Source organism: Punica granatum, chromosome 1 (assembly GCF_007655135.1).
Source record: "Punica granatum isolate Tunisia-2019 chromosome 1, ASM765513v2, whole genome shotgun sequence".
NCBI lineage: Eukaryota > Viridiplantae > Streptophyta > Magnoliopsida > Myrtales > Lythraceae > Punica > Punica granatum.
In genome coordinates, this window is record NC_045127.1 from 23,128,241 (window position 1) to 23,140,696 (window position 12,456).

General features: G+C 38.7%; 1 protein-coding gene across 1 annotated transcript; it reads right to left on the minus strand.

Moving 5' to 3' along the window:
• Positions 1 to 7,785: 7,785 nt before the first annotated feature.
• Positions 7,786 to 10,835, minus strand: LOC116192953 (vacuolar-processing enzyme alpha-isozyme-like). Its single transcript, XM_031521667.1, has 8 exons — positions 10,588 to 10,835; positions 10,329 to 10,493; positions 9,985 to 10,141; positions 9,536 to 9,872; positions 9,022 to 9,070; positions 8,732 to 8,932; positions 8,325 to 8,534; positions 7,786 to 8,114 (listed from the first exon to the last, which is right to left on the minus strand). Exons 1-8 carry the CDS (start codon positions 10,774 to 10,776, stop codon positions 7,980 to 7,982), a joined length of 1,443 nt encoding a protein of 480 aa, XP_031377527.1. The 5' UTR covers positions 10,777 to 10,835; the 3' UTR covers positions 7,786 to 7,979.
• Between the last annotated feature and the right edge of the window lie 1,621 nt (positions 10,836 to 12,456).

A 12,456-nucleotide genomic window follows, 5' to 3' on the forward strand; every position in this document is an offset into this window, starting at 1 on the left:
TCGACTTTAATCTGCTGGAGAGAAGCGTCTTTTACAACTCAACCAGCTTGAGGAGTTTTGTCTTGAGGCAAATGAGAATGCTCGGATTTACGAGGAGAAGACGAAACAATGGCACGATAAGAATATTACCGAGAGAAATTTTGAGCCGGGACATCAAGTGCTTCTCTGTAACTCGAGGCTCAAGTTATTGCCTGGTAAATTGAAATCTAGATGGTCCGGGCCATTTCGAGTGGTTGAGGTGTTTCCTTATGGGGCGGTGGAGGTGATGGATTTGTTGGAAATTATGGCTAATGGGTGAATGAGGAAATTGCTCACGAGCTAATGACTCTTGATTTTCTTGACGGTTACAAGAAATGAATGGATTGCATTCATGAATAATCAAATGTCATTAACATGTATATTGAATATATGTGAATTATTCCCCATAAATGGAGAATAGGAAGAGTCATATAACGGATGGAACCCATAGTCTATAAAAGGGGGCACACGGCAAAAAGGAAAGAGGACAAGAGAAAAAGTCTCCTGCCTTCCATTGCTTCCTATAGCCGATTGAAAAACAAGAAGAAAATTCGACCTCAAAAGTGTTCACGCTTCTCTTCGAGTTCGCTGAAGCGTTGCTGTTTGTGCTGCTGCTTCGCTTGTTGCCGTTTTATCCTGGGAAACGATTGTCCACGTAACCTCAAGCACCCAGGAGGGGACAATTCTGTTTCAAAGGGTTTGTGTCTAACACAGGACTCGGCTCTCTCTCGTATCTTTCGGTTTCGCCTTTGTTTCGGTTTGAATTTCCAAGTTCCTATACTAATGAAATTAAGTTAATTTGATAGTATTCTATTTGTCCGAATAGCTATTTGAATTATCGTTCAATTTTGTGACTTATTAAGGCTAATTAAATTTACGTCTTACAATCTTGAAACAGAATTTGTTATTTGAACGATTCGAATGGCGTCGGGGAACGATGGAGATACGACCAACGGAAGCCAGACTACTGGCTCCGGCCCTGCTCCTATCTTGCCTAACCATTTGGTTAGCCAAAACGTGGCTGCTCCCTCGATGGTCCCTGTGAACCATGTCGAGAAGCCCGAGAAGTTCAATGGGTTGAACTTCAAGAGGTGGCAGCAAAAGATGCTATTCTACCTCACAACTCTGAACCTTGCAAGATTTTTGACTGAAAATGCTCCAACCCTATCTGTGGGGGAGTCAGATGTGCAGGCTCTCAGTGCGGTTGACGCTTGGAAGCACTCCGACTATCTCTGCCGGAATTATATCATGAATAGTCTTCATGATTCCCTGTATAGTGTCTATCAGGGGTTTAAGACGGCAAAGGAACTATGGGAATCCTTGGACCGTAAATATAAATCAGAGGATGCCGGTGCGAAGAAATTTCTCGTCGGACGATTCCTCGATTTTAAAATGGTGGATTCAAGGACCGTAATGAGTCAAGTGCAGGAATTGCAAGTGCTCTTACATGAGATTCAGGCTGAGGGAATGGCTCTAAGTGAATCCTTCCAAGTGGCTGTTGTCATTGAGAAACTGCCTTCTGGTTGGAAGGATTTCAAGAATTATCTGAAGCATAAGCGAAAGGAGATGACAATGGAAGATCTTGTTGTCAAGCTTCGAATTGAAGAAGACAATAAAAACTCCGGAAAGGATCTCATCCTCCCTGCTGCTAAGGTAAATGTCATGGAGCAAGGGCAAAGCTCTAAGAACAAAAAAAGGCAAGAAGAAGCTGGGTACGAATGGAGGAGTCTTCAAGCCCAAGTTTCAGGGGAAATGCTTCAACTGTGACAAGAAAGGTCACAGATCTGCTGACTGCAGGCTCCCAAAAAGGAAAAAGGATCATGAAGCAAACGTGGTCAATGAAATGGCTCGAGATGTGGCAGACATCAACCTATCTGCTGTGGTTTCAGAGGTGAACCTCATTGGGTCCAACCCAAAGGAATGGTGGCTTGATACCGGTGCCACCAGACATGTGTGCTCAAATAGAGACCTGTTCTCTATGCTCGAACCGGTCACTGGGGAAAGGATCTATATGGGAAACTCTGCCCATTCTGCTGTTGAAGGTCAAGGAAAGGTAGTCTTAAAGATGACTTCAGGAAAGGAGTTGACTCTGAACAATGTATTGTACGTACCTGAGATTCGGAAGAATTTAGTCTCCGGGTCATTGCTGAACAAACATGGGTTCAGGATGGTTTTTGAGTCGGACAAAGTTATTCTGTCCAAGTCTGGAATGTACGTGGGAAAGGGATATGTATGTGACGGGCTTTTTAAGCTCAATGTAATGACCATAATCAATAAGAATTCTGGTTCTTCTGCGTATTTGATTGAGTCTCCTGATTTGTGGCATGGAAGACTAGGTCATGTTAATTATAATACTTTGCGTAGATTAATTAACTTGAATCACATACCTACATTCCAAATTGATTCACGGCACAAATGTGAAATTTGTGTTGAGGCAAAATTGACAAGATCACCCTTTCAAACGATTGAAAGGAACACCGAGCCACTAGATCTAATTCATAGTGATGTATGCGATTTAAAGTTCGCAACAACAAGAGGTGGTAATAATTATTTTATTACCTTTATCGATGATAGTACAAAATACTGTTATGTATATTTGTTAAAAAGCAAAGATGAGGCCATAGAGAAATTTGTTCTCTATAAAAATGAAGTTGAGAATCAACTCAACAAGAAAATCAAGAGATTGAGGAGTGACAGAGGAGGCGAATATGTAACGCCTTTCGGGGAATTCTGTGCACAATACGAAATTATACACGAAGTGACTGCACCCTATTCACCTCAATCGAATGGTGTTGCTGAACGCAAAAATCGCACATTGAAAGACATGATGAATGCGATGATATTAAGTTCAGGATTACCTCAAAATATGTGGGGTGAAGCAATATTGTCAAGCAATTACCTATTAAATAAGGTGCCTCGAAAGAAAAGGGAAAAGACACCTTATGAATTATTCAGAGGTAGGAGATCATCCTACGACCACTTGCGAGTGTGGGGGTGTTTGGCAAAAGTAGTCGTTCCGGCACCAAAGAAAGTAAAGATCGGTCCTAAGATGGTGGACTGCATCTTTATTGGCTATGCACATAACAGTAGTGCTTATCGATTTCTTGTGCATGAATCTAAGATTCCCGATATACACAAGAACACGATAATGGAATCAAGGAATGCATCGTTCTTTGAAGATGTATTTCCATGTAAATTGAATGAGGTATCGAGTTCATCGAAACGAACCTCGTGCACTATGAATGATGGACTTCATGACGTAGATCATGAAAGGCAGGGTTCGGATGAAGAGATTGAACCTAGACGCAGCAAAAGAGCTAGAATTGAAAAATCATTCGGGAATGATTTTCTGACATATTTGTTAGAAAATGAACCACAAAGCTATGCTGAAGCAGTAAATTCCTCTGAGGGACCTCTTTGGAAGGAGGCAATCAAAAGTGAAATTGATTCGATTCTGCGAAATCACACTTGGGAATTAGTGGATCTCCCCACTAGTTGTAAACCCTTAGGATCCAAATGGATCTTTAAAAGGAAAATGAAAGCAGATGGATCCATTGATAAGTACAAGGCCAGGTTTGTAATTAAGGGATACAAGCAAAAGGAAGGCTTGGACTATTTTGATACTTATTCTCCTGTGACAAGAATAAATTCCATTAGGATGATACTTGCAGTTGCGGCATTGCGTAATTTGGAAGTTCATCAAATGGATGTGAAAACAGCTTTCCTAAATGGAGATTTAGATGAAGAAATCTATATGGAACAACTCGAGGGGTTCGTGGCTCCAGGAAAAGAAAGGAAAGTCTGTAAATTGGTCAAATCATTGTATGGGTTAAAACAAGCGCCAAAACAGTGGCACGAAAAATTCGATAATGCAATGATTTCCAAAGGATTTAAAATCAATGAGTGTGATAAATGTGTATACATTAAAGAAACAGAAAATGGTTACGTCATTTTATGTCTCTACGTGGATGACATACTCATTGTTGGTAGTGATGACAGAATGATCAAATCTACGAAGAATATGTTGAATTCAAGATTTGATATGAAAGATATGGGACTCGCTGATGTGATTTTAGGAATTAAAATCATGAGAACATCAGATGGACTAATTTTGAGTCAGTCACACTACATAGATAAAATTCTGGAAAAATTTACCAAAAATGATTCTGGAATTTCAAAGACTCCAATAGACAATAATATTCATCTATCAAAGAATAGAAAAGAGAGTATTTCTCAGTTAGAATACTCGCGGGTCATTGGAAGTCTGATGTATCTGATGAGTTGTACTAGGCCTGATATTGCATACTCGGTTAGTAGACTCAGTAGATATACGAGTAATCCGAGTGGAGACCATTGGAAGGCAATTGTCAGGGTACTCAAATACCTTAGATACACTCGAGATTACGGGCTGCACTATACCAGATATCCAGCTGTCCTAGAGGGATACAGTGATGCGAATTGGATATCTGATATAACGGATTCAAAATCCACTAGTGGATATGTGTTCACACTAGCAGGTGCAGCAGTTTCATGGAAGTCCTCGAAACAAACTGTTATCGCTAGGTCCACAATGGAATCTGAGTTTATTGCTCTGGATAAATGTGGAGAAGAAGCTGAATGGCTACGCCATTTTCTAGAGGACATTCCTCAATGGGAAAAACCTGTGCCACCAATTTGTATCCACTGTGACAGTCAAACGGCAATTGGAAGGGCACAAAGTAATATGTATAATGGTAAGTCTAGACATATACGTCGTAGACACAACACCATTAGACAACTGATCTCAACTGGAATTATCTCTATTGACTACGTGCGGTCAAAGGATAATATAGCGGATCCGCTAACCAAAGGGTTAAGTAAAAAACAGTTTGAGAAGTTGTCAAAGGGAATGGGTCTAAAGTCCATTAGAGGAAAGGTTTTATAGCGGACACCCAACCTAGCTGACTGGAGATCCCAAGATCTAGGTTCAATGGGACAACCAAGTTATAGAACCGAATTAAATCACTGTGAGGGAGAAAATCCCTGGACCATTCCTTGATGAAACAGTGATAAACGGATAAGGCTAGCAATCTAAATTGCTTTAATGATATGTGAAATCACCTATGTGAGAGAAAAGTGGGGCCGCTTTAGAGGAGAATTTTTATGGACTTAATTCTTCAGAAACTCTCGCAGAACCAGAACGGTGTTCCATGGCAAAAAAGGACACAACTATGAGAACTGAAGGAAGTCAGTTGAATCTTGTGTGAGGTGTGTAATATCTTTACACAAAACAGCAGAACAATTCAAGGACATCGTGTCTATTGGACTGCTAGTAAAGTACATGCATTTTCACAAGGGAAGGTTCAAGGGTGGTGACACCTACCTATCCTATACAGGTTCAACTGGTGAACACTATTTACGAGTCGAAACAAAACAATTTCCATTCATGTGGGGGATTGTTGGAAATTATGGCTAATGGGTGAATGAGGAAATTGCTCACGAGCTAATGACTCTTGATTTTCTTGACGGTTACAAGAAATGAATGGATTGCATTCATGAATAATCAAATGTCATTAACATGTATATTGAATATATGTGAATTATTCCCCATAAATGGAGAATAGGAAGAGTCATATAACGGATGGAACCCATAGTCTATAAAAGGGGGCACACGGCAAAAAGGAAAGAGGACAAGAGAAAAAGTCTCCTGCCTTCCATTGCTTCCTATAGCCGATTGAAAAACAAGAAGAAAATTCGACCTCAAAAGTGTTCACGCTTCTCTTCGAGTTCGCTGAAGCGTTGCTGTTTGTGCTGCTGCTTCGCTTGTTGCCGTTTTATCCTGGGAAACGATTGTCCACGTAACCTCAAGCACCCAGGAGGGGACAATTCTGTTTCAAAGGGTTTGTGTCTAACACAGGACTCGGCTCTCTCTCGTATCTTTCGGTTTCGCCTTTGTTTCGGTTTGAATTTCCAAGTTCCTATACTAATGAAATTAAGTTAATTTGATAGTATTCTATTTGTCCGAATAGCTATTTGAATTATCGTTCAATTTTGTGACTTATTAAGGCTAATTAAATTTACGTCTTACAGGATTCATCGGGAAGATCATTCAAAGTAAAAGGCCAAAGATTGAATCACTGTTGGGGTGGTGAGATCAATCGCCATGAATTCTCAATTTCATTGAGGGACACTTGAGAGTGTGATACAGGTCGTCAAGCTGAAGACGTTAAATCAAGCGCTTCTTGAGAGGCAACCCAAGTTATTTAGCCTTAGTTTTAGTTTTAATTCGTTATTTTAATTCGCTTTTAAATATGTAATTTCATGTTCTGAATTTCGTGCAGATCATTAAGTGCTACAGCATGGTGACGGACGCTGCAGCATCGTCAGAGACCAAGGAATATGTAAATAGGATGATGCTACAGGTTTGGAGATGATGCTGCGGCACCGTCTGATTCATGATTCTCTTTGGGAAATTGATGTCGGAGCATGATGTTGCAGCACTCTTCTGATTCGTGCAATTTAACGAAAAAAATTAAAAAGGAAAACCCTAAAAGAAGTCAGCCGTGAGTTTCCCCTAAATCTTCACCCAAAAAGATTACAAGCACTCTTTTGGTTCGTCTTTCTTCTTCCTCTTCGTTTTTTTTGTTTTTCCTCTCGAGATCTTCACGGACCACCACGAGAGAGAAACTCCTCACTCAGGCTAGGATTCCGAGGGCAAACGTGAACTCCGAGAGGATTGCCCGCTCTTCGGTGGGTTAGAGCTTCTTCGACCCGTGCAGCAACATCGACACAGGCCGCTTCTTCTCGGGTGCCACTAATCAAATTCTTCACTCCCAGTTAATCAAACTGAGGTTGGGTTGCTTAATTTCGTTTGATTTTTGCCGCTGATTCTTGGGTAAATAAGGTAATCGAGATTGTAATCTTTTACATTCTCATAAGGTACGTACTTTCCCAGCAATCAATCTTGTGGGTTCGATCCTGATTAGCTGATTAAGTGTTGGTTGATTTGTGGATTTTGGTTGGAATTGCTGTTCTGCCAAGTGAATTGTGGATTGAGAGGCTGTTCTTGACACTAATTTGATAGATGGCTCCAAAACGTAAAAAGGGGCCTCCTCACTGTGAATCCTGAGCCAGAATATGATTCGACTCGGCAAATGCCTTGGGTCAACGGGACTGGGAGCTATTGATCAAAAACTTGTTACATGAGTTGCCATCGAGAAAAATAAGGTTTTGGTTTTTGGTTTTTTTGCCTTTAAAATGTTATGAACCTTAGCCGTAGTGGATGGAGGATGATAAGCAAAGTTCTATGAAGCATATTGAACCATGCTTTGCTTAAACTCTAGGTTTATTGATATCGGATATATATCATGGCATGAGATGTTTTTAATGAAATAAAATGTTTTGTTTCGGTAGATGATGATTTCTCTTGGTTGTAGTTAAGTGAAGGAGTGACTTGGACTATCGGGATAAATACGGTTACTCCTGAAAGCGTTAAGGAATTCTTTCCATTTCTAGTTGATTCCAAGAGGGCTGAGGATTGCTTGTTTTCTTTGTTTTGTTTTTCTTTGTCTTGTTTTGGTCGAGGACTTGTAAATTAATACGGTTCTACAATGCAAGTTTACATTTCAATTTTGTGGACCCTAACTCCACCGTTTCTATTAGGAACTCAACTTTGACGGCCTTGGCAGCTAGTCCATGCATCAGGTCGCTTTCAGAAACAGAGGAGTGATTGGCCTAGCTAGTGGTTTCTAATTTACTCAATGATCGACATATATATATATATATATAAGTGGAGAATAAGTGTATTTGATATGATTGATAAACTATGGGTATAAAATTCAGCCATACATTTGTATATGTTGCCGGCCATAATTTCAACGACACCATAATTGAATTAAAACTTCTTCTTCTTCTTCTTCTTTTATTTATTTATTGAAGATCCATTCATGTCTTCATTTAATTAGAGCTAGCAAGATAGCTAGCTAGGAACAAGCTTCAGTCGAGGCCCATATTAATTGTTCTTTGTTTACACCAGCATTGCACATGTTGGCCATCACTCGAGTGTACTTCCTCCCGTAATGAGTCAACGCTCCGCAATGTTCTTCGTAGGTCCTCAACTGCAGCCATGCATGCGAATGATCGATACAGAGGCGGAATTAATTAGCTATACATACATATATAATTAATCATCCATATATATATATATATATTTGATAAATTAACCAATCATATATTGACTAGCTGGCTAGAGTGAATGACTCATAATTATTCAGAATATAACATACGAAATCAATAATTCTCTTAATATATAATTATTACGTACGTACCATTGTCTTGAAGCACTCCCAATCATTGACGAGAGGCTGCCCTTCCGGTAGGACGGTGTTTGGCACAGCTACTAACCCATCCTTTTCACCGAGCAATAGCTTTGCAATCTTGCCTATCTTGCGATCCACTTGCTCCCTGTGGAGCAATTCATCCCGCAACCTCATTTGTGCTTCCAACTGCTCGAGAGAGCCGTCCGGCGCTATCTGGACCTGGAAAGTTATTATGTAATAACGTTTATATAAACCGGCCAGCCGTTCAATCAGCTTGATCATATGATTTTACGATTTCTTCATCAGCTTGTGCATGGTTAATATTTTATATTATAATAATTAAGTAATATTATACGTACGCATATATATATATATATTATATTATATTATAGTGCGTGGTTGAATTAATTATAAACCTTGTTCCTGAGGTAAGCGAGCTTGGCGTCTCTTTGGCTGATGACCATTCCTCCTGATGAAGAAGAGAAGGGTTTTGGGCGAGTGGACGCACTGAGATTATTATCTGGATAGTTTGGACCCATGAAAAGTGACCGAAATACATTGTTGAGACTCATATCGCCGTATTGCATGACATGCGATGCATTTGTCCTCTTCTTAACCTGCGGTGCCCCATACATATATACGAATCACTTAATTCTGGTCATCAATTATTGATGAGAATACATAGAAGGATATAAATGTATAGTACCCTCTTATACTGTTGCCTCATAGTCTCCTTGCGTGGGTCGTGCACGTCACTGCCCATATAGATAAGAAGAAAATTGTTAAAATTAATACAAGGTCATGCAAATATCTCTCTTTTTTCCATTTTGGACTAGCTAATGGCTGAAGCCCTCTCTCTTTTCTTTAATTAATAACTTATAAGAAGTATCATTAATATATAAAATCATGCTTGTTCTCTCTTTGGCTCCTCTTGCGTGATGCAAATCTCTTCCTTTTCCTTCTTTTTTTTGGTAAACATATGGGGATGTACTTTTACTATTATGTGTTTCTTTATATATATATATATATGTATGTATATATATAAATTCGTCAAAATGTGTTTCTTTATGTATGGAATACATATGGAATATGTATATACGTACTATATGGAATATATATCGGTGTAATTATTTGTGCAGATGGCATATCTTTGCGATTTCTTCTGTCATTGTTCCATTAATATATATGTATATGTAAATCAGTATATATAGATATAGCACCTGTCCTCGAGCCAAGCGACACTGTACAAGTCACCCAAGCAAGTGCCGTAAAAGTCAGGGGAGCCTGGGGTTGCTGTGGAATTATTGGTTTTGCCTGCAGATTGAGACCGGTCATCGTCATCGTCCCCAGGGCAATAACAGCCCCAGCTATTCTCATCAGGCTTTGATGCGGTGGTGGAGTACACATTCACATTACCAGGGAGCAACCCACTGACCATGCTCCCGGACTCGCATGCTTCTATATAGATCGCCATCCTTTTGTACCCTTTCATCTCGTGCTTCTTCTTCAGCACCTCTATCAGGTCTTTCGCGTACACGAGATCCCCAACCGGCATTGCTGCACGTACACACACACACACACACATATATATGTTCTAACTGTTAATTAACTATTATATGATATAAATTGCAAAAAGCATATATGTAGACGTGCATTTATATGTATATACCAAGAATGCCCGGACCACCATGGTCAGTATAGTAAAAGAAAACGTGGTCGTTAGGGCCGCTACTCAACACCTTGCCAGAACCCCCAGTGAGTGCACTCTTGTTGCCCAGGAGGACGGCATACAAGTTATTTACATTGGTGTCGTTTCCTGTGTAGTCCTGTACGTATATATGAAAGTAGTTTAAAACTTTTATTACGAGAAATTAATTAAAATTTCACGCTCGGGATATAAATAATTATTATAATCTAATAACAAATTATGGTCAGTCAGTAACATAGAATCAACTAGCTATATTGGAGCTAGCTAGTCTATATACTGATACCGATGAGAAGTACACTGAGTACCTTGGGTACTCCATGGTATACGTTCGGACCATATGGTTTGTTGACGACGAAACCAGGAGTTGGATTATCTTCGTTATATGCTATATCATCGTACATGAAAACAATGATATTCTCATCTTTCAAGCCACCTTGCTTCAATATTTGATATGCATGACAAACATCCGCCTGAAACACACGTGAATCATAAGACCACACCGGTTTCTCATGTACACATATGCTTATTGCATTTTCTTATATTAATTGTATAAAACTATCACACCTGGTGCCGGTAGTTATTGTAACCATTTGATCCTGCAACGAGAACCGCCCACCTTGTCCCCTCAATACTGTCTGCAGTTGGTCGAGATAAATCTTCTTCGATATTATAAGCCCTTGTACTCTCCACGGCATCAGTTATTGCAAGTAGAAGGAAAAGAAAAGCCCCATAAACACAGCTAGCCTTCATCATATAATTCCCAAATGATTATTTGGGGAAGAGAGAGAGAGAGAATGGTGTAGTATGTGACTTTGAGTGCTCCGTTTATATAGCCGTTTTATTGATATGGGTGATGTAATATACAGCTGGATTTATTTATTCATTCATTCATTCATTTTCCTTTGGGTACAAGATATACAAAGCGTAAGTCCCAGAAATTAACTAATAATAGGATAAAGACGGGTATATATGCATGAACACCCTAGCTGGCTAGGCTTAATTAGCTAGCATTGATTCTTCAGTGCCTGACCTAGCTAATTAATGTTTGCTTTATTTAGGTATCATCAATAAAGAGAGATGGCAGGGTCAATAAGGATTTACGCGAAATAGTCTTCAAATTAAATCAATGAAGTTAGTCCCTTCTTCTTCTTTTCTAAGGAAAAAGACGAAATATGAAGGGATAAGGAGCTTCCTCCCACTCACTAATTATTTGGGCGGCTTTCCAGATAAAGTGATTACAAAAGATATATTCCTTAAAAGCCTACACTCATACTAGTACGAGTGATGCATCTATATTTTGTGGACAAGGCCGGGGTTGGGGTACACTCGACTCTCATTTTTTTTTTCCTTCCCGTGATTACAAGAGAACGGAGCATGAGCTGACAACCATTAAGGTGCATGCTCAAAACATTCTAACAATTTAACTAGATCCAAATTAATTATTGGTTATTCCAAGATTATAAAAAAAAAATTTAGGGTGAATTTGACCGCCATATGGAGCTTCAAGCCTTCAAGGCTCAAGCGGCATATGGGGGACTAATGAGTGTGCACAGCTAGCTAGCTGTATATACACGTCCAAAATATTCGATGAATAACAACTAATTAGAATATTTATAAATGAAAATCTTTAAAATCTTTATAGAACGAATTTTCATTTACAAACATTTTAATCGAATACTATTTATTCAAGTAAATAACTAATATTCAGCCAATATTTGTTTGTATGCATGTTGGCGTAGTTAAAGTTTACTCATGTCAACCTTTTATTGTCTTGGAGATAAAAAGTTTCCATCTCTGCTCAATCATTTGCTCCAAACAATAACTTTCCTTTTATGTTTCGAATAAACATAAAAGTAACCATTTCATTCGTGCGTTACAAGGGATTATTATTCGTGATAAAATTTAGAATATTTTATTATTTAATTTAAATTTGATTTTAAACATAGATAATATATTTACCATTACAGAATCTAGTCTTAGAAAATCTTGAAGTTACTTTTTTCATCGGAAAATAAAACTTAAATATTTTCGGTGTGAATCTTGATATCCCGAAACTCAATTAGGCACTAATTAATCCTGTCGAGCCGAGTCGACTCACTAAGGAGTAAAACTCTCCTAATATAAATTTTTTGCATTCACAAAGATTCGAACTTGAGGTATTGCTTAAGCGAAACAAATACCGAACCGCTTGAACAAACCCACATTGGTAAAATTGAACTTAAATTATTTAAGATATCACTGTACATAGAGTTCTCCCAGTAATCTTTAAGGCCTTGTTTGGCAAATGAGTAATTTTTTTAACTTTACTCTACTTTAACTCAATTTATCTTCAATTCAAAAACACAATTATTACTTTTTCTTCATTTTTTAATTTTTTATCTTAATTACCATTCAATTCAATTTTTAATGTTAAATTCTCTCAACTATTCATTA